The 22,213-nt window shown below is 28.6% G+C and overlaps 2 protein-coding genes across 2 annotated transcripts; one reads left to right on the top strand and one right to left on the bottom strand.

Moving 5' to 3' along the window:
* On the bottom strand, positions 1-2,091 carry LOC101208221. Its single transcript, XM_011652890.2, has 3 exons — positions 1,767-2,091; positions 611-772; positions 1-241 (listed from the first exon to the last, which is right to left on the bottom strand). Exons 1-2 carry the CDS (start codon positions 2,020-2,022, stop codon positions 615-617), a joined length of 414 nt encoding a protein of 137 aa, XP_011651192.1. The 5' UTR covers positions 2,023-2,091; the 3' UTR covers positions 1-241; positions 611-614.
* Positions 2,092-13,660: 11,569 nt separating this feature from the next.
* Positions 13,661-15,007, top strand: LOC101208464 (probable membrane-associated kinase regulator 5). Its single transcript, XM_004140695.3, has 2 exons — positions 13,661-14,542; positions 14,641-15,007. The coding sequence occupies exons 1-2, from the start codon at positions 13,705-13,707 to the stop codon at positions 14,751-14,753; spliced, it is 951 nt and encodes a 316-aa protein (XP_004140743.1). The 5' UTR covers positions 13,661-13,704; the 3' UTR covers positions 14,754-15,007.
* The last annotated feature ends 7,206 nt before the right edge of the window (positions 15,008-22,213 follow it).

Here is a 22,213-nt window from a genome sequence, read left to right as displayed (position 1 = left end):
TTTAGTAAAAATGAAGCATTAATTAATATAATATTGTAATCCAACACTTCAAAATTAATATTAAAATACAAAAACCGAGAATGTGAGGGAGACACATGTTACTGGCCTCTTAATAAATCCGTCCGCCCTGGTTAGCACCACTATTTCACAATATACATTGTCCAGGAAAGCTAGGCTTCTTCTTCCACCAATAAAACTTTTGGTATACCTTTTGGACTAGGTGAAATTATTGACGACCGACCTACAAGCACAAAGCCAATAGTTGATACTAACTTAAGGTGATGTGAAAGAGTTACACTAAAATACAACTTTCTATCTAAACAATTCACAAACTTGATAGTGTTGAAGTGTGTAGCTCTGATGCACAATACTTTCTAATTGCTACCATTAGTTGATTATCATCATACAAATTTGGCATTGATCCAGATTTCCAAAATAATTAAATACACAAAAGAAGCAGCAACAAAGTAAGATTAATTTTCATACTAAATAACAACAATTAAGATAGGATATGAATATGTACACTTTTACACAGACTTTAGGAAGTAGTAAAAAAGATCAAGAGTCTTGCACGAATGAAGAGGAAATGGAGAAAAGGTTGTTGATTTACAGTGTTAATCATCGTCGTATGATGAGTGTGGAGAAGCAGTACATCCCGGATCAAAAGGATCCTCGGACCCACAGCAATGCCAGTATTGAAAAACTTTGCCAGAGTCTGGAGTGTCCATTGTTCCTCCTGAGTGTACACTTTCAAACTTGCGCTTAGTTTCACCTGTAAGAAGAAGGAATACGTTACAATCTTGAGCAGCAAAATAACGACTTACGACTCCGGAAGTTGGAACTTGGCCTTCAGAGAAAAGAAAAGAATGATTTGAAGTAGTAAACTGAATTACAGTCCATTTTCAATCTTCAAATTGTCCAAGAACAAAAAAGCAACAAAACATTTACCGAGTTTTCAGTCAACCTCAAACGAAAGGGAGAAACAGTTGGTCATTGTTTGGGGAGAGTTCAAGAAAGTCATCAGTGGAAAATAGACATACAATTTTGATATCCCTGACTTTTAAGGTCATGTTTGATGATGATTTTGGTCCTGTTTGGCAACGATCTGCTTTATAGTTTTTCGAAAATTAACCCTATACACCTTTTCCACCTCTAAACTTCTTGTTTTGTTATGTACATTTTACCAATGTTTTCAAATAGTTCTTTAAAATCTTGGCTTTGTTTATGTATCTGGCTAAGAGTTCCAACTCTTTAACTTAAAAAGGCTACAAAAAGTTGTAATATATTGAGAAGAAATAGACTTAATATTTGAAACCAAAGAGCTAAAATGGCAAAAACTAAATGGTTACTGTTTTCATTTTTTATTTTTTGTTTCTTGAAAATTATACTTGTTTCCTCACATCTTCTTTACTATGGTTTTCTTCACTCCTAAAGAAATATTCGAATTCTCAACCAAATTCTAAAAACTATTTTACTCTAATATTAGATGTTTGAATATCATATAAAAGAGACCTAACATAACACATATTCAGTTTGTCCACATGCTGAATAGAATATCTGAGAGTAATTGAAGTAAAGGCAAAAGTATAAACCTTCGACGTCCAGTTCCATGAATTCAAACAGCACCTTGTTTACAACTAACAAAACCGGAATTACAAATAATGGAAAAACCAAGATCCGAGCAGCAATCAAAGCTCCAAACACATTCAAATTGTAAAATGGGGAGGAACTTGGAGAAATTACAAATAACTTAATAAGGGCATTACCTCCAAAATGTGAAGTGTGAAATCGACAAGCTCGTGGGTGATTGAGGGAGGGGTCGAATTGCGCCTTGCAATTCCTGCAAGTTCTAAGCGTCAATTGGTTGTTCGAGTTCGCGGAGCATCGAATTGTGAGGATTTTTGGGGAGTTTGAACTGAGTTTTGAAGTTCGATTCAAAGCATCGGAGCGAAGAACTAGAAATTTTGAATGGAGAGAAATGAAGGGAGCTGATGAATGGTAACAATGGAGATTGGGAGCCATAGCTCCGAAATGATACAGTCTGTAACAAAAATAGTCGAATCGAATAGCGTATTCTTCGGTAGAGTTTTTTGTTTTTATTTCTTTTATTTATTTATTGTTTTTATTTCTTTTCAGCAAAACAACCCTTTCATTTATTTTTATTTCAATTCTTTAGTTTTCTCCTCCACGTTTTCGTTTTCCTATTATGATTAATAGAGAAAGAAAATAAAATAAATAAATAACGAAGGAACTCACAGGTAAATTTAATTACTTTTTTAAGCATAAATGAGTTAAAAAGATTTGAAGTACAAACATTTTAAACCTCAATCAAATTTGTTGTTCTCAAATTTTAACGGTTAAACTTAGATGCTCAAACTTTTAAAATGATTATATTTTTTTTCAATTATGCAAGTTTGAAGTTTCAATTTTAACACGTGTATAAGTCTAAGAACCCAATTTTTATCTTACGAATTTTGTTAATTTTATTTTGATTGAACTTAAATTGAGTAACTTCAAAATATATAAGCAGGAGAATAGTATTTTTAACCTTTTATTTTTTAAGAAAATTGTTTTAAATAAAAAAAAAATTGATGCTCTACCATTCTTAATAAAAGTTGGATTTGACTGCAAAATGTTCGATCGTCTCTAGTAGAAGTTGGATCACTAACAGCAAAGTAGAATGAAGATGTTAGTCGTTACTACCATAAGTTCAAATTCCAGAAAAAAAAAATTAAGAATTTTAAATGATAAACGTGTTTTGGGAGCACAGATCTTATCGCAAAGGAAACAATTGTTGTAAGAGCACGTGACAATCATGAGATTTTAAACTATTAAATTTTAAATCAGTCATCAAGATTTTTAACGTTCGAAGAATAACTTTCAGGTACTTTTACTTCTGACAATGTCTTCAGAACACAAAGTTATTCTTTGTAAGAGTATAACAAGCAGGAGCAATAAAGATTTTTCTTTTCACCGTTGATCGATGCAAGCTCTGGTCGAATTTTCAAATGAACTAGATCACGTCTAGCATTCAAACCATCCTTAATTTTTTCGGGAATATCAAGGAGCATACCCAATATATTCATACAAACATTTTTTTTCAATGTGCACAGATTTAGACAATGTCTAACATGAAGATCTTTTCAATATGTAGCTCAAAAAACAAAGACATTGTGTTCCAACAACTCCTTGCACTTCCTTTCATAGGCTGTTTTTTTGTCTTCTTCTTACATCTTGGAAATTCAAGATCTTTTATTCTTGAATATATGGCCTCTCCAAACAAAGATTCTGAAATTGTTCTAAGCTCATTTTCACCATTTAAGACTTCTTTTAACGACGTATGGATGGTTGTGTGCTAGAAGTCTTAACTGTCAAGGTATGCCATTTTTCTTCCCATATTTTTAATCTTATAGAGGACGTATTACCTCCACAGATTGGACATGCCTTATACCCTTTCACACTACATCCACTAAGATTTTCATATGTAGGGAAATCATTTATTATCCATAATAAAACAACTCTTAAATTGAATAGTTCTTCTTGATTAGCATCATAACATTCAACACCACTTTCCCATAACAGTTTTAAATCCTCAATTAGTGGTGCAAAGTATATGCCAATGTCATCTACTGGTTGTCTTGGACCCGATATCAACATTGATAACATCATGAACTTTCTTTTCATGCACAACCATGGTGGTAGATTATAAATAACTATCACTACGGGCCAACAACTATATTTAGAACTCATTTCAGCGTGTGGGTTGATTCCATCAACTGACAATGTTAAATGAATACTCCTAGGTGCACAACCAAAGTCTAGCCACTTCAAATCTACTAATTTCCAAGTTGGAGAGTTCGCAGGATGTCGTAATTTTTCATCAACTACTTGCTCATTAGCATGCCAAATCAAATTTTTAGCATTGTCAATACTTCAAAACAATCTTTTGAAATGTGGAATCGGTGGAAAGTATCATACAATTTTTCTAGGAATCTGCTTTTCCCTTTGTTTACATTATTAGCATACTTCCACCTTGATTCACCACATTCAGGACATTCAATTGCATTAGCATATTCTTTTCTATACAAACAACAATCATTAGAACATGTATGAATCTTTTCAAAATTCATTCCTAGTGCACCTAAAGTTTTCTTCGCTTCATACATTGATGTTGGGATCACATTGGTAGTAGGCAAAATTTCCTTTAAAGTTTTTAGTAGCTCTGAAAAGCTAATATCACTACATCCATACCTAACTTTCCAATTATACAACTTGACAAATGTGGATAATTTAGTGAATTTTTTACATCCTTCATATAACTTCTCATACCTAACTTCAATCTCAACTTCAACACTTCAAATTCAAATTCCTAAAACCTACAACTAATTCAAAATCATAACAATACTTCAAATTCAATTTCAATACTAAAACCTACAACTAATTCAAAATCTAAATACTAAAACTAATTTGAAACCTAAAATCTAAAACCTAAAACTAATTTGAAATCTAAATACTAAAATTAATTAACTAAAACAAAATAATAACTAAACTACTTACCGACAACGATGACGACGGCAATGGGTACGACAATGACGAAGACGACGGTAACGGGGACGACAACGGCAATGAATGTCCTCTTCTTCTTGATCTCCCTCTCAGTCTCCCTCCCCCTCTCTCGGTTTTCATTCTCTTTTCTATTTCTATTCTATAAAGAATGGAGTTAAAAAGACAGAGAACTCTCGATACACAACGAAAACATCGGGAATAGCATCCTATTCTCGACGCAATTAGTGATGCGTCGGGAATTCTAAACCTATTTCCGACGCGATTAGTGACACATCGAGAATCCATAAACTATTCTCGACGCAATTAGTGACACGTCGAGAATCCCTAAACATATTTCTGACGTTGCTGACACCACGTCGGAGGAAGGCGTAACGTACAGTTATTGATCTGCCCTTCCTCCGACGCAACACTGTAGACATCGGGAATATGTGCACATTTTTCGACGCACCTGGCACCACGTTGGAGGAAGGCCAAACGACACAATTAATTGTCCACCCTCTTTCGATGCTACACTTTCCATGTCGGGAATAGTGACCTATTTTCTAACGTACCTTGCACCGCGTCATGTTGGTGATTTATTTATTCATATAAATCGGAAGGATAGAAGAATAGAACAAGTTTATTTTTGTACAGGAATCAGAAGAAAGAAAAAAAAGTGCAACATGTTGATGATTGAATGAAAAAATAATTTTGGTTTATTATTTAAATTGAAATAATTATTACCATATAGATACATATAATTTATATCATATTTAAATTATAAACAAGTAATAAATAGAGAAATTTACATAAATAGAAGAATATTGAAGCTACTTACATCCTATAGCAAAAAAAATTGGAGGAATATATTAATTTTCTGTTATTCCAAAAATACGTTTGATGTTGTTACTCAAATATCCATGCTACGTTGTTTTTTTATCGTTGACATATTCTTTCGCCTTATTCTCCCATTATCAGTATCCGATCTTTGTTTGTTTTTTCCAAATCGTCTTCTTCGTTTGTCTCGAATTTAGGTTTTCCATGGTTGGTTTTTCCACGTCCATCATCGGCAACACTTCCTATTCTGGTATTCTTTTTTTTATTTCCTTCATTTTATTCTACTATATTCTTGAATCACTTTTAATTATAATTTTGTTTTCATTTAAAATCAAATTTCAAGCAAACTTCATCAAGGTGTGAAATTAATAGGAAGACATGAACATCGAATTCTTGAAAATGATAATATGATACTTACTTGCAAGATTAATAGTAATTAATTCAAATCAAATAAAAAGAATATTCTACTTAATTGCCACAAAACAAGAAATTAAATCTTACAAAATTCAATGAAAAATGTTTGTTATCGTAACTCCTAAAAATAATCGCAAGGATAACAAAACCATTAAATTCAAGCTTAGCATCACTAGCATGTCCATGCAATTTTCTTTTCTAACATTCCTCAATTTTCTTTTCTAACATTCCTTTTTTCTTTTCTTCTCGTTCTTCTTTCTTTGCTGCTTTTTCTTATCTTTTAGATTTTAATTAATTGATGTTGTTTTTCTCTGTGTTTTTGGTAAACTAATTTAAATTTTATGTACACTGATGGACAGTGATAGAACTCTATCACTTTCTATAATTGATATAGCTGTATTCATATCTTTAGCTTCTTATTTTTTATTTTATCTTGTTTGCTTTTTGCATTAATTTGATATCATGGTTAAATTTTCACAATAGTTTTTTATAGTGGACAATGGGCGCAGTACAATTCTTATGAGAATTCTAGTGTTGTTGGAGTACTTATTGATGATATGGTGAATTTGGGTGGTTTAGTCAATTTGATCTTGAATGAAATTTATTTTGATGCTTATATTGATTTATCGATGTTATTGGACTTTGGCCACACAACAAGTACTTAATGCGCATCAGTGATAGAAGTCTGTCACTGTCTATCAGTGATATACTATGATGGAACTATGAATGTTTATTTGTAAATGTTTTTTTTTTCTATTTTCATTTTGTAGGTTCATCCTATCAACAATACAACGTAATGGTTGGTGATAAAAAATTCATAATGAAGTTGAACTTGAGATCTTGTAGCTGTCGAGTATGGGATTTTCATGAGATTCCTTGTTCTCATACTCTTGTTGTTCTTTGAATGCTTAACCTAGATACTTATCCTTATGTGTCTGATTATTATCATTCACAGATATTGTTGTCAACATATTTAGGTTGTGTGCGACCAGTTGGAGTTCATTCAAATTGGAGGGTTGTAAATGACGATGTTAAAGCTTTACCTCTTATTTTTAAACGTCCAGCTAAAAGACATAAAAAATTAAGAATCTCATCAATCGGTGAAGTTAATAGTAGCTCAACAAGATGTAGTAGTTCAATTTTTTTATATCAATAAAAATTGTCGATGTCTTTGTTTGTATTTATCTTTGAATTGAAACATGTGGTGTATAAACTCATTGAAACTCTATTTGTATATTTTTTTCGAATTAAATCCTATAAAATTTGATCAATAAACATTGATACTAGTTTCTATCATTGATAAAAATTCATATCTTTTTATCAGTGTCTATCACTGATAGAAATCAATAGAAATGAACTTCATGTATCAATTCTTCTATTTTTAATTAAGAAAGGGGCTAATGCAGAGACAAAATTATTTTTAATGGTAGCTTATAATCCTCTCAGTGACCTCTCTTTTCAAGTTAAGTCAACATTCGTCTCTCTTTTCAACTCAAATTTTGATACATGTGATATATAAACTTTGATACAAATTGATATTAGTTTGTATCATTGATAAAACTAATAAAATGATATCAATTTCTACAAGTGATAGAAAGATATAAATATCCATTCCTGATTGAAAGATATCAATTTCCATCCATGATAGAAAGATATCATATTACAAAAACTGTCATTATACAACAACACTCATATTCACTACCTTCAGAATTTACAAAAATATGTAGCATATTACAAAAATTGTCATTATATACAACAACGCTCATATTCACTACATACAAGAATGTAGCATAAACAAAATTTACAAGTATAAAAGCAAGTTTCAAAATACATCATTCACAAAAGTATGTAGTTCATTGTGAAAGGATTGGTTTGGGATGGAGACGTCAGTCCTAAGCTGAAGCTTGGAGCAAAGTTCATTAATGATGATGTTGTTGTTTTTATGGAGTCTTGCCTTGTTTGCATCTTTTTTTGAAGAGGTCATCTTCGTTGCTTTTGTTTATTTATTTATTTATTGGGAGGTCATCTTCATTGCCTTTGTTTGCATCTTTTTTTAGAGGTCATCCTGTTTACCTATTAAAAATATTTATTAAAACATATTAGCTAGTAAATAAATTGTTGTATATTTTTTTAAATGATAAAAGACTATCATATATCATTATAAGCAATATTTCAATCGGCATGCAAAATCTAAAACATGTCGCAAATACTAAATTACAGGTAGAAAGATAGCATAACATAACTAGTATTCAATCCACATGCAAAATCTAAAACATAGGTCGAAAGGTAGCATAACCACTCTATCACTGTGTAATAGTTATAGAAGACTTTGGCAATATTTCAACCTACATGTAAAATCTAAAACATGTTGTAAAACTTATAGGCAGAAAGGTAGCATAATTATTTTGTTTAAAGGAAACAATATCAAATTCCATACCTCTTTTTCCTTCGATGTTTCTATTTTTCTTTTAGTGCTTGACATTCATTGAAAAAATAAATTTAATTAGTATGTATACAAACAAAAGAAGAAGAAGAATGAGGAATGAAACATTACTTACTTTATGTAGAATGCTAAAGATGAAGAATCGAAGTAGAAAAAGATTAACCCAAGTAGAAAAAGTTTAACCGAAGTAGAAAAAAAATTAAATCTTGAGTTGCCTGTAGAAAAAGGAAATTGATCGAGTAAAAAAGAGAAGAAGAATTGAAAAGGCATGATTACATTCTTAATACCAATGCAACGTAGAAAATATACCTCCAATGCTCAGCAAAAGGTATGTGAATTGGCACACCATATCTCGTCAGTGATTCACACCAGATTCATATGCATCAAGGGAGGGAAAAATTACAGACATCTCAACTTCAAAGCTGAATGAAATTTAATCATTGGAGAATGAGGTATCATTTAAGAAGTAGAAAAAAGAAGAAGAAGAACATCTGAGACGGTTTAAAAGAAAAAAATTGTGTTTTTGGTATCGATTAGGGAAAAACATCCCAAAGTTGATTTTATGAAAAATTAGATTTACAGTAGTTGTTTTGGTATTTCACCGTATGGTTTTGGGCCTAGGTTCAAATTTTGCTATTGGCCGTAAATACTCTACACAATTCTTCTATTTTTAGACATCCTCCTAATAAATATAAATATATATAATATAATAATTAAGAAAGTTATCGTTGATATAATAAATTAGATGGTCGATAATTAAGGAAATAATTCTTTAAGATTTTCTAAAATATTTAAAATTTACAGATATAATTTATTTTTAAATAATTAAATGAAGGTTAAAATTGTCAGATTTTCGGATATCAACCATAGTTTAGGTTTTCGCTCTAAATCTTTCCTAAAAAGGTAATTTCAAAGAGGTAGAATTTTTTTTTTTAACAATAATAAACAGCATTAGAAATAGGGCAAAATGGTCTCCCCATTTGGATAAGAGTTCTCTAAGGCCCAATAGAAGAAAGGCATCGTCCTACAGAAACGATTCACTACACACCAGGCCCAATAGGCCCATAAACTTTTCTCTTTTTCCAACCAACTTTTCTCTCCATCCTTTTTCTTACTTGTAATTTGTAAATGTATATCGTTGTGTCTTAATTTGTTATTTTTCATAAAATTTAATATCTTGTTCATTTTTATTTCACACGCGCGCCCACACACACATTATACACCTTTTTCCATTTTCGCACATCAACTTTTAAAAAATTGTACCTTAATTTCCAAATTTTACATAAATAAATCTCTTTTTTCTTTTTTTCTTTTAAGATTGTGTTTAATCAATGGGCAAATATCTATTAAACAATTTAAATTTTCATTTTCAGTTTTAACCTTTGAAAATTAATTCTAATTTTTCACATTTTCTTATGATGGTTTAGAAGTAAAATAGTTGAATTATTAGTCAAATTAAATTCTTCAAATTTCAAATTTTGAAATTTTATTTATTTATTTATTTTGAAAATTTAGAAAAAAATCAATATATATATATATATATATATATATATATATATATATATATATGTATGTATGTATTTGACAAAGATAGAAGAAAAATAAATGAATAGACAAAAGGAATAGAGAATGAAGGCCCCAAATGTTCAAAGGTCAAAGCTTTTGTAGAAGAGAAAGAAAAACAAAAACAAAAAACCTTGGGAGTCCACACTAACAACAAAAGCTACGGATAAGCAAACAAAAGGAACAAAAGAGAGGCTATATGGTCAAATACAAAGCCTTGCCGCTCTTCCCTATTTATTTCTCACCTTTTCAACTTTCCCTTTACCTCTTAAAACCAAAATTTCCTCTTTCTCAAATACATATGTTGATATCAATATGAAAGGAAGAAAAAAAAACCCCTTAATACCATATAAAAATACAAATAATAAGTCAATCTCAACTTGCATATAAAAATCATTGTTATCAACCGTGAAATTGAAAGATATAACCAAAACACGATATTTGGAAGTTTCAAAAAAATTAAAACATAATCTCTACGAATGTTGAAATGGAAATGAACTTAATACGATGAAACAAAAATAGGAATAAAAATATTTATTTCTGTTATATTGTTAAAAGAGATTTTTATATGAACGATTCAAGTTTTAAGACATCAATACAAATAACTTATATAACTTTAAAAATAAATAAAAACTAAATTTCTGCTGACATCACAAAGCATTATACATCCTGAAATTCATTGCAACATAAATTCTCTTCTTTAACGTCTAAGCACAACGTTCAATTAAATTGTTTTTCTAAATTGTAAAAAAATATAGTTTGAAACTAGTTTGCAATATGGACATTCCCCTCTTTATTAAATATGAGTTACGAAAATTTGATTGGTAAAATTATTAAAATGTTTTTTTAATGAAAAAAAAAAAAGAAAAAAACTTTTACATTCCCCTCTTTCATTATTATTTATCCATTATCTCAAAGTCTACAATTTCTTTACTAGGCTTTTTTTCACATTCATTTCAAATTCTTTTTCCTTTTAACTCTTTTCTCTCTCTCATCTTTTTGGAAGTTTCTCTTTAACAGCTCTTCAATGCTTTAGTTTTCAAAGACATCTCTTTAACCCTAATATATCAACAACCATATAAGTATAACTTCAACTTTTTCTTTTTCTTTCTCTTTTTTCTTCTTTTTTTTTCCCTTTCCTTTTCACTTTGCTCTCATTTCCTTTTCTTTAAATGCTCTTTTCCTTTTTCTTTTCCTTTTCCTTTTTTTTTTTTCTCTCCCTCTTTTTCACCACCTTCAAATTCTATGCCCACATGTATACCTCTTTTCTTCTCTTCACTACCTTTGAATATTATACTTTCATGCATACTTTTTTTTAAAAGAAAAAGAAAAAGACAAGGCTTTCTATATAAATAAATAAAACTTTGTTCCACTTTTGCACTAATTGAGTTAAGATTTTGAGTAAAAAGCTTCTTGGTAAATGTCTTTTTCCTTTTACTCTATTTCAAAAATAGGAAAAATTGACGTAGAGTCTTCCTCTTAAAAAAAATTCAGAAACTTAGCAGTTAGCATAATAAAAACGATTGGATTTGAGATTGTGATTATTTATTAAGTGAAAATTTTCTATTTTTTAATAAAGCCTGTCGAATTAGAATTTACTCATTCAAATCAGAAATAAATTGAAAAATTATAATTTGGATAAATGATATCTTGTTTCCTAAAAACTACTTTAGAAATAAATTCTTGTTTTTTCTTTTTTGACAAAATTAATAAAGATCCTTTTTAAATATATAGTTTTAGACTTTAGTCCACAAAAATAGAAAATTTCTTATGTCAAATGAATTATAATATTAGTCAAATAGAATACATCGAAAGGTGTAAAATTGATATTAAATATAAGATGGTAGTGGGAAAGGTCTAAGTCTAACCTTTAATTATTTAGTAGGTTTAGTTTGCTTTCATCTTTCTTTCTTTCTTCCCTTGTCGATATTATTTTTTTCCACTTATATGTTGCCACGTGGCAAGAGGTCAGTGATGTATCATATAGGGTCACGTGAGTAGGGAGCGCGTGAAGGGTTATTTTTACAAATGAAGAAATATGGAATATTGCAGAAAAGACCTATAGGCTAAGTCTATTTTTGCAGTCTGACCACCAAAGCTTTCTCAGCTTTTTCCATTTTTCCCAATGTCCATATGATGGTCAAGTCAAATTCATATCTTAACAAAAACAAATTTTATTTACATCATTTTTCTATTACTTTCTTTTATCGTATACGTAGGGTGAGGTTACCAATTTATATCATTTAGAAAAAGAAAAAAAAAGAACTATAATTTATTAAATGGAAAAAATTACAATTTCAGTTTTAAGAAAGTTGGATAATCTCCTAGTAATTGTTAAAACAATTATCAAGTATTTGGTAAGAGATTTGATATTTATCCTATGTGTCATTTCAAAAAAAATTGATTCTTAAACTTGAAAGTTTTAGTTATAGTATTTGATAAATAAATAACTAAAATAAAGATATCATTGAATTTGTATTATAAGAAATTTATGCTTAGGTGTTTAAAATGATATATTTTGTTGGTCATGTTAAATTGCAAATATGAGACAAAAATTTTGTTTTAAAAAATATCAACACACGATAAGTTTTGTATGAATTGATCGATGAATTGAAAGAAATAGAATTTAATTGGAGATTTTTAAGAATGAAAAAAAAGAACAAGCAAAATAAAGGAGAAAAACCTAAGATTTTGTTTCCGTTGCCATTTAATCACTAATAATCAATTTCTTAATTTTATTATTAAAGTATCACTATTTATAATTCAAATTAAAATAAATTTAATTCAACTAACAAAATATAGATTTATAAGTTTGTGATACCAATCTTGTATCTCATTTTAACCTTCATTAATAAAATATATGTATGTATTTCTAGTATTTGTATCCATTAAAATAATTATATCAATTTAAATCTTTCAATTTTTATAAATATCTAGTTAAAATCTATAATTATCTATTAAATTAATTCATCTTGTCCTCAAATGAGATATATTTTAAATTAAATGTCGAATTCAGACAAAACTTTAAAATATTAAAAAAAAATCGAGGGCTAAATAAGAACAACGTTCTGTGGAGTCATAGGGAGGAGCATTGCGAGGAATCCAAATTCAACGTAAACCGCTGAGAAGTCAGAAGTAGAGGGCAGAAACGTACATGTATTAAAGCTCTCTCTCAACCTAAATTGAAGCACACTTTCCTATAGCTTTTTCCTTTTTTGTTCTCTTTCTCCTTCGTTGGTCATTGAAGGAAAATCAAATGAAATTTCGTTTTTGTATTTTTGCTGTTAAATTTTAATGTAAAAATTAGTTAAACATGAAAAAACAACAAAATTCTCCATTATTCTAGGTGAAAAATATACGATGGATTAAAGTGACTAATTAACTTTAACTCATTTTGTTTTGATTGAGGAGTCACTCTTTAGTTTATTTCATTTCATTTTGACTAAATAGTTATATTAGAGTTAGCTATTATAGTTTTGCTAAATGTTTGAGGTATCAACTACAATAATAGTGTGTTTAACTATTTATAACCTATCATTTGATTTAGTAAGCATTATTTATTCGACATCTTATTTGTTATGATTGTTCGTTATTTTTCTATATCATCCTCTTTTCCTTCTTCACTCTAATTTATTGTTTCTTACTAGTTTATATTTAAAATACAAACTACTGTAACTTATGAATTATAACCCAAATTGGATATCTATTTGAGGCAACTGTTGATTTAAAACCCAATCATATAAGTAAACAATAATAAATTTAACTGTAAATCATTTTGTGTTATGTTATTTTCAGGGTGTGGCACGTGTTAAGCCGACCCCTCTCCTCCACACGCCGAGCGCTATAAAACCCTCTAAACCCTCAACCCTCCAATTTGTCTTTCTCCCGATCCTCTCTCCGCCATGGAAGCTCTCGATTTCGTAAAGCTCCATAATCTCTACTCCCATTTCTCCTCCATTGTTGAAACTGCATATCCTTTCATTCGTTCTCATTTTTATGGCGACGACCAAGATGAAGATTCATTCTTCGATTTGGATTTCATCTCTCTTCCTCCTTCTTCAGAAACCGGCAAATCTCCCGATGAGAAGAATCTCACACACTCAAGCCAAAATGAACTCGGTTTCTCTCAACGGAACCTTCTTCTCTCCCATTCCGATCTCATCTCCAAACGTAAAATCCTTCCGATTGAACTCAGTTCCAAGCCAGAGTCTCCGGTTTCAGTTTCAATTCTTAAATCCGCACCTAGACTCTCGATTTCATTGTTCAAGAAGCCAAAGTTAATGGCGAAACAGAAGATAGATGAAACAGACTCACCGTCTCATAAATTACAAAGCACAGAAAGCAAACGATTCACCTTCAAACTAAACAGAGTCAACAGTTCAAGAAATAACAATCGTATTGACGCAACAGAGCGTCAATCAAAGAGAGAAGGAATGCAGAAGTATCTAAAATTAATCAAACCACTGTACGTAAAAGTCTCGAGGAAACAAAACCACAGATCTTCGCCAGTATCTTCACCGTCCACAACAACGACGGCACCATCGATTGATGAGAAACAGAGGAATAGTGCGATAGGGATTCGAGTGGTTTGTAAGCGTTTAGGGAAGAGTAAATCATCATCGTCGTCCACTGGAATGGCTGTATCGCCGACGAATCGACGAGACGATTCACTTTTGCAGCAAGACGACGGGATTGAGAGCGCCATTCTGCATTGCAAAAGATCATTCAGCGCTACAAGAGGCAAGATCCAAAAGCCAAAAAACTCTCAACAATTATTTTTCCTAATTTGAATTGAAAATGTATAGCACATCTAACAATCATTTCAATGGAAATTTCAGATGATGATGTTGATGGAACTTGTGACGATAACGTATTCGTTACTGAGGATTTGCAGAAGCAGAAGACGGGAAAAGATTCTTTCTCAGAAGCCAAACAAGACGAACAACATTGAAGAAAGCGAGAGCGATAGAGAGAGAATTTTCTTTCTTTATTGGGTTTTGAATGTAAAAAGAGTAAAAAACTGAATTAGGCAGTGGACGACAGTTTTCGTTTTTTTCTTTTCTTAGAGAAATGATGAACAGTGACTCGGTGAGTTTGGTAGTGGCTGGCTCGCTCGGAGGTGTATTTGGTAAATAATAGTTAAAATGATGATTGTTAATTTGTTTGTATGTCATGTGATAAAACATTTCTATTATTTTCTTCCTATGTTCCCATATCATTTCCAATACATTTTACCTTTTCTTTGGGAGTTTTTTCTCTAGAGTAATTAAAAAATAAAATATTTACCCCTCAATGTAAAAGCCCATTAAATGACAAAAAAAAAAAAAAAAAAAAAACTATACATAAAATTTAGGTAAATATGACTTTATATAGGTCAAGGTATTATAATTGCAAGCATTATATTATACACGTACATACTAAATAACATAAAACATCATAACAAATCATCCTTTCATGACACTTCTCTCTTTAAAATATAAATAAAATAGAAGCAAGAAAGAAATCTTTCTAAACTCAAGAAAGTGTTAAAAGAAGATGCCAAAGTTGCTAAATTATGAGTAACTTTATCTTTTTTTTGTTTACGTAGGCTCTAGAAAATGTACATTTACATAAAATTTAAGTATTTTAAAAGAAAAGTATATATTCTTCCAGATTTCGTTTTAATTCTGTTTTGGAAATTATATTGAAAATAAACTTTGGAAATTCTCAAATAGTCTCAACGTGAAAGAAGCTAATAATTTATTTAATAATAAAATTTAAGCATACGTATAAGTTATAACTTAATGGGTATAATCAATCAAGATTAGAAATTTGTACTTCTCAATCTACATGTTATTGAATTAAATAATAATAGTAATAAATATGCATTTTCTATATATAAAAAAATACAAATTATTTATACTTAAAAAAACACTAAAAGACGAAAAAATATTTTTTATATAAAGTTTAAATATTTTTGCTATTTTTTAATATCAAAGTTATGCAAAAACAACATAACTCCGAATCTTGTGATATATTTACATTATCTAATTGATTAATGAGTAAGTTCCTAACCTTTTAATTTACATGTATTTGTTTCTTTTGTGACTAAGAGCTATATGCTACACATTTATTTTGTTTAAAAGAAAGATTAGTAATTGTTCTGTTTGATTTGGTTCTTTTTAGCTTTACATATTAGTCTTTTAGACTTTTAGTTAGTTAAAAAGAAGACGTTCAAGAAAATTTAAATTATTTCATCTAAATTTAATAATAAAATCGAAAGTCTTTCTAAATTTAACTATTTTACTATATCTACGAATTTTTTTCAAAATATTACAGTATATTAATATTTTAAATTGGGTGACTATACATCTTAAATTTTAGAACTAAACAAAAAATTACTATCCTCTCTAGCAAGTAAGAAAGGGGAATTAGTTGGTCAAAAAATGAAAAGATTTATGGCATTAATTGCTTTATGGATAATCTTTTGGACTTTTCCTCACAACTGTAATAATTTAATGATGTCAAAATAGGAGGAATCTTTAAATATTTATTTACTATTTGTTTTTCTTTTTTTAAAGTAAAGTTTTGAAACTTTCACAGACCTTTGACCAACTTTGGCCAATGCCACAAGTTAGTAAAAGAATGATAATAAAAAATTAAATTTTTGGCTCCATGCTACCTGCTACCCTTCTTTTTTTTAATAATAATTTAAATCATAGACTTCTAGTATGTTTCATATGTAAATTGTGTGTCATAATATCTTAATTAAAATCACATACTTGTGATATAATTTAAATGTAAATTCAACTTATCTATAGATATAATTATATTGATGTAAAATATTGGTTAACTTTTTACAATTTTGGAATTTGGCTAAGAGATGATTCATTTAAATTAAATAAAGCAGTTAATTAATCACATAGCCATACTAGTTTTATTTTTATTTATTTTATGAATTTGATAGTTTTAAATGACAAAACTAGACATCTATTAATATTTATAATGTTTACTCATAGCTTATTTTGCTATATTTGAAAAATGGTAAAAAAAAAATAGAATAAGTGCTAATTAGTATTTTAAAAAAGAAATGAAGGAACTTTACCAAAATTGAGAGCCCATTGAACAAATTTCAACGAGAAAGAAGAAGCTTTTCTTTAACTTTGGAAACATGTATTGAGAATTTTACTTTTTGTTTGGGACATCAAAAGCAGCATTTTTATTTGCTTTCGTTGGAAAAAAAAAAAAGAAGAAAAGAATAGAAAAGGGTTAGCTAATTAGTTCAAAGTGAAAAAGCATATAAGTGCTTTTTGTCTCTTAATTGAACACTTTGCATTCTTTCTTTGATTTAATCACTATGAATTTGAAAGAGATTGAATTGAATGCATTTTTTTTCTTCTTTTTTGCTAACTTTTTTTCTTTCTAGGACATTGTAACTCAAAAGTTATCTTAGAACCCATAGAAATTGATTTTTCCTCTAAGTTTTTTCTTTTTTTGTTCATATTAAAAGAGTAAGCTCATTTTCTTAAAATGCATTTATGTGTTTTTCTTTTCCTATGTAAAAAGTTTCTAAAATTTCCGTTAAAAAGGCTTGAATTTTAGGGTAGTTTTTAAAATAACAAAAAAAAAATATATATACATATATTCAAACATAACAATTATTTATTAGTGGTGCAAGCAAAATAACTAAGATTTAAAACCCCCACGTGACATAATTAATAGAGTCAAGTTGGTTAGGAACCAAGTTACAAATATGACAAAGCAAACCATTGTGAAAAGATTACAAAGAATGTGAGTCAGGTAACTCAATATTTAATTACATTTTCATATATCTATTGATAAGTAACGAGACTCGTTTATAGTAAAGTCCAGTTGAATATGAGTAACAAATACTTGAAAGAAGTAAGAAAATCTAAAACATAATCAATATAAATATAAATATCTATAATAAAGCTAATAAATAACCGTGTCTGCAGTATATATTACTAATACAATATTTTACTATATTTAAAAATAAATTTTCAATAAAACAAATAAAATTATTTTCAAACAAGTTTTTATTTTTTAATAAAAATTGTGTCACAAACCAAATAATATTTTTTACATCTTTTAATCCAAAAGGCGAAAAGAAAAGAAAAAGTAATTAATATTGAATAATTTATTTATTTAGTCTTGAGAAATTTGAAAACAATGTATATAATACATATACACATTAATACAATGAATGTCCCTAGAGAAAAATTAAGAGAATATAATAAGAGAATACCCAACACCATATCTTTCTCCTAGGGTTTTAGATTTGCTTTGTCCCCCTTTCATCATATTATATATATATATAAATATACCAAAATTTAATGTCAAATTATATGTAACTCATCTCTTTTGCTCTTTAAGTTAAATTTTATTCATTTATTTGCTTTTTTAAAGGGCTTTGGGATAAAGAAAGTTGGGTAGGTTATTCCTCTTCTTCTTCTTCTTCACCATTATATTATATGATCGAATTATTTATAATATAGTTTTTTCTTTCATTGGATCCCTAATTTCATTGGATTAATTAATTAATCACATGCATTTGTGTTTGTTGTATATAGTTTATTTGATGTCTGTGGTTTCACATCCCATTGTCAAGTTTCCTATTCTTTGGTAAAATATCTTATGAACTTTTAAAACAATACATACTTTCAAATATAGTAAAATTTGAAATCTATTATGGATAGATTTTTATCCGTGTTTATTATTGATATTAATTGACACTCATAGAATTTAAAATTTTACTATATTTCGTAAAATATTTTTAATAGTTTTTTCTATATACAATAATTCTCCTTAAAATTATTTTTTCAAAATTTCAATAGTTTTAGCACCTAAAATAAAAATAAAAATTTTAAGTTCAAATCATAGTCGATATTTCGATATTTCTATTAATACTTGTACATTTTCATGAGTTTGATATCGATACAAGGGTTGAATTTATATTTTTATTATATTTTAAAAAGATCCACAAATCACACAAAAATAAACATCAAAATGACATTAATAAAAATATAATATAAACAACAAACATGTTTGCTTATTTTAAAATAATACATTTTTTATTTTTTTATAATTTTTCTAGAAATATCAATTGAAATAGAAATTTATGTAAAATATATATCTATTTAGTATCAACATCCATAATTTAAACCCACAATGTTTAAATTATGGAAGTTAAAACTTAAAATTCTACAAAATCCGACGATGTTTCAAAATAAAATGTTCTCCTTAAAACATATAAAACAATAATTAGTCAAACAAAAAATTGTCACACTATTAGATTTATCATATTATCAATATTGTGTTAATAGTCAATTAAAAATTTTATTTGACAGTTAACTGTATGTTAATTACAATCATAACTATAGACATCGGTTGTGTTCGTTACCTGTGTATGTTAATAGTCAAATAAAATTAAAACTATGATTTTAACTTAAATTTTAAGTTTTTTTGTTTGGTTGGCGAGAAAATTTGAATAAGAGAGATTTTCTTTAAAAAAAATTTACCAGGTATTTATAAAAAAAAGTTAAACAAAATTTTAACGATTTTCCTAAAAAAAAAAAACTACCTGTGAAGGTACCTTGAAGGGGTTCAAGTTTATGAGCATTTATTATTATTATTTTTTAAATTTAGAAATATTTTTTATCTAAACTACAAAGTTGATGTTTTTTTTATATAATTTAACGTACTATAATTCATACGACGATTCAACATCAGATAAGTTCATACTCTTCTTAAATTTGTTGCTCTCACATTTGTGTTGAGATTTAACATAAGTATCAGAGTATTAACGGTAAATACTTTCAACTGTTTTGGAGGGAACCTCCTCCCTAACTACAAATTCATAATTGGTGGAATGTGAAAGCCGAGTAAGTTGCCATCAACAATTTTTTTTTTCCTTTAGAAAAAAGTATTCTTTTTTATGATATTTATGTTTGCTAAAATGATTATGCTTCAATTCAATAGATTAACACATTATTAAGATCGAAGGTTTTAGACTAACTATGCCTTGTTGAACTCGAGAGAGGAAGACGACAACACCTTTATTTTTGTGGTATTTATAATTGTTGTTTACCAAATTAATTTGCAATACTCTTCATCAAGTGGGGAGAGAACGGTTAATTTAATTGGGCTTTTTGTGGGGATAGTTAGTTTCATTGGGCTTTTGGCAGCCCATGATTATTACAAGTTTGACTGTATCCAGAATTTTACGTGGCCCAATCCGTGGTTTGTGGTCCGTTTTTTTCTACGTTTGAAATAAAATATTTTAAATGACAAAATATATATATATATATATATATATATATAAAGTCAATTCAATGGCCTAAGGAAACTCTTTACCGTCAAAGAAATCACCAGATTGTTTATCATTTTAATCTTCTCCTACATTTAAAAAGATAAAAATCCAAATAATTACCTAATTGATATCTCAAATATGAATATGCAGAGGTTAAAATTGGAATGAATTTGTTGTGAATGGCATGTGGGATTGGCTAAGGATATCCTACTAGTATTTATAGAGTATACTGAATATATTTGTCGTAACAGTTTGATGGACTAAGCAAATACAGACACAATTGAAGATGCTCTAAATGTTTTTTCATCCCAATTAATCCAATGTAGGGTAGGAGAAGTAGAACTGATTTCTAAAAAATGGAAAGAAGCTGTTTCAAGTTGCACATATAACACCATAAGCAGAAGCAGAAGAAACTTTGTCTTTGTGTTGGCAAGAAGTGCTTTTTAAATTATATGGCAGATCATAAAACGACGACGTCCGGCGGCTTATAATAAATCTGGAGGGAGGTGTCACGGGCTGCTGCTATATTCTGAATATAACTTCTTTATTTTTAATTAACAAAAATAAACACACACATTTCGGTTCTTCCAAAGTTGAGTCGGAGGGAGGGAAAAATTATCTGCGCCGATTCTTCAGTGAACTCTTTAACTTTGAATATTCTTTTTGAAAAATTATATATATATAAAAAAAGAAGAAAATGGATAACTAAAGTTTTTTCAAAAATAGAAAAATTACAAAATTTCATAAAGCCTAAATATTTTTTCAAAATGTTTTATTTTTTACCAATTTTTTTAGTACTTTTTTCCTATAGAAGATAAATGGTTGGTCAAATTTTCTATTTTTTTTTATAATAATTATTCATTTTACAAAATTGACATTTGAAAAAGTTTATGATTGATGGATGGATGAATTTGAAAATGTAATTCTAAAAAATAGTGCAAGTTGATTGAGTTATGAAAATTTATGAGTATAATATACAAATTTAATATGGTTTACGGAGGAAAAATGAAAAAGTATAATTGATACACTTATCATCAAAATTTTAAATAATTTAAATGGATATATAACTAATAGTTCAAAGTTTTAGTTTAGTGAAAACTGATATTTTTCTTAATTTCTAAAAATTATAAACTTAAAAAAAATTAAAAGGCTAGCCAATAAATCTTAAATGTACAAGTGTTGACCTTTTTTGTTCTTTTTATTTATTTGGAAGAGAGAAGAGGTTTGACACCATTATTATACAATCCATAGAATGTAAAATTCAAGAGAAAATGGACTGTCCACTTGGAAATCATATTCTTAAACTTCACTTCTGCATGGCTTCTTCTATGTCTGACCAACTGTACATAAGCCCAGTAAAATATGCTCAATTCACATCTCTATTATATATATATATATATATGTATGTATGCATTTTCCTTTAAAATATGTATTAAATTAATTATCACTTTATCTTACTTAAAATTTAATTTCATGAATAAATTTTCAGATCAGTCATTTAAACCCCTATATTTACACATTATTTTGATTGATTAAATTTCATTTACTATTTTGTCGCCACTACTCCACTTTATGCCTTTGCCAAGTGCCGATTCTGACTTTTGACTTCATTATTAAGAAGAAGAAGTAAAAGAAGACATGCAATATTTGAGAGCCACAAGTTTCTTCCTTGACTCTCTAAGGTACAAAATGTCAATTCACCATCAACAGGTTCGAAAATGAAATTTAGCCTCTAGACAAAATGATATCCGTCGATAATTTTTTCCCTTTACAAGAATACCCTCATTTTCTTAGGCAATATAATGCATCTCTTTTTCTAAAAAAAATATTGTGATGCACAATTAAAAATTGGATGTAGTATTGACTAAGTTTTACTTGTAGGGATGTTTGGGAGTGGGGAATTGAATAGTGAGCAACGAAGAGGTACGAAGTTCGTGAGACTGCGATGTAAACGATTGATATATAAATTTGATTTTTTAGTTGGGGTACTCACCAACTCCTTCCGTCAAATAGTAAATAGAGTTCACAACTCTTTGGCTTCCAACATTTTGTTAAAAAATACTTTTTATCCGTTTATGAAATTAATAATTCAGTCCTTAAAC

Source organism: Cucumis sativus, chromosome 3 (genome assembly GCF_000004075.3).
Source record: "Cucumis sativus cultivar 9930 chromosome 3, Cucumber_9930_V3, whole genome shotgun sequence".
Classification (NCBI taxonomy): Eukaryota; Viridiplantae; Streptophyta; class Magnoliopsida; order Cucurbitales; family Cucurbitaceae; genus Cucumis; species Cucumis sativus.
Note: the sequence above shows the minus strand (reverse complement) of the source record. Positions and strands in the feature narration are given on the sequence as shown.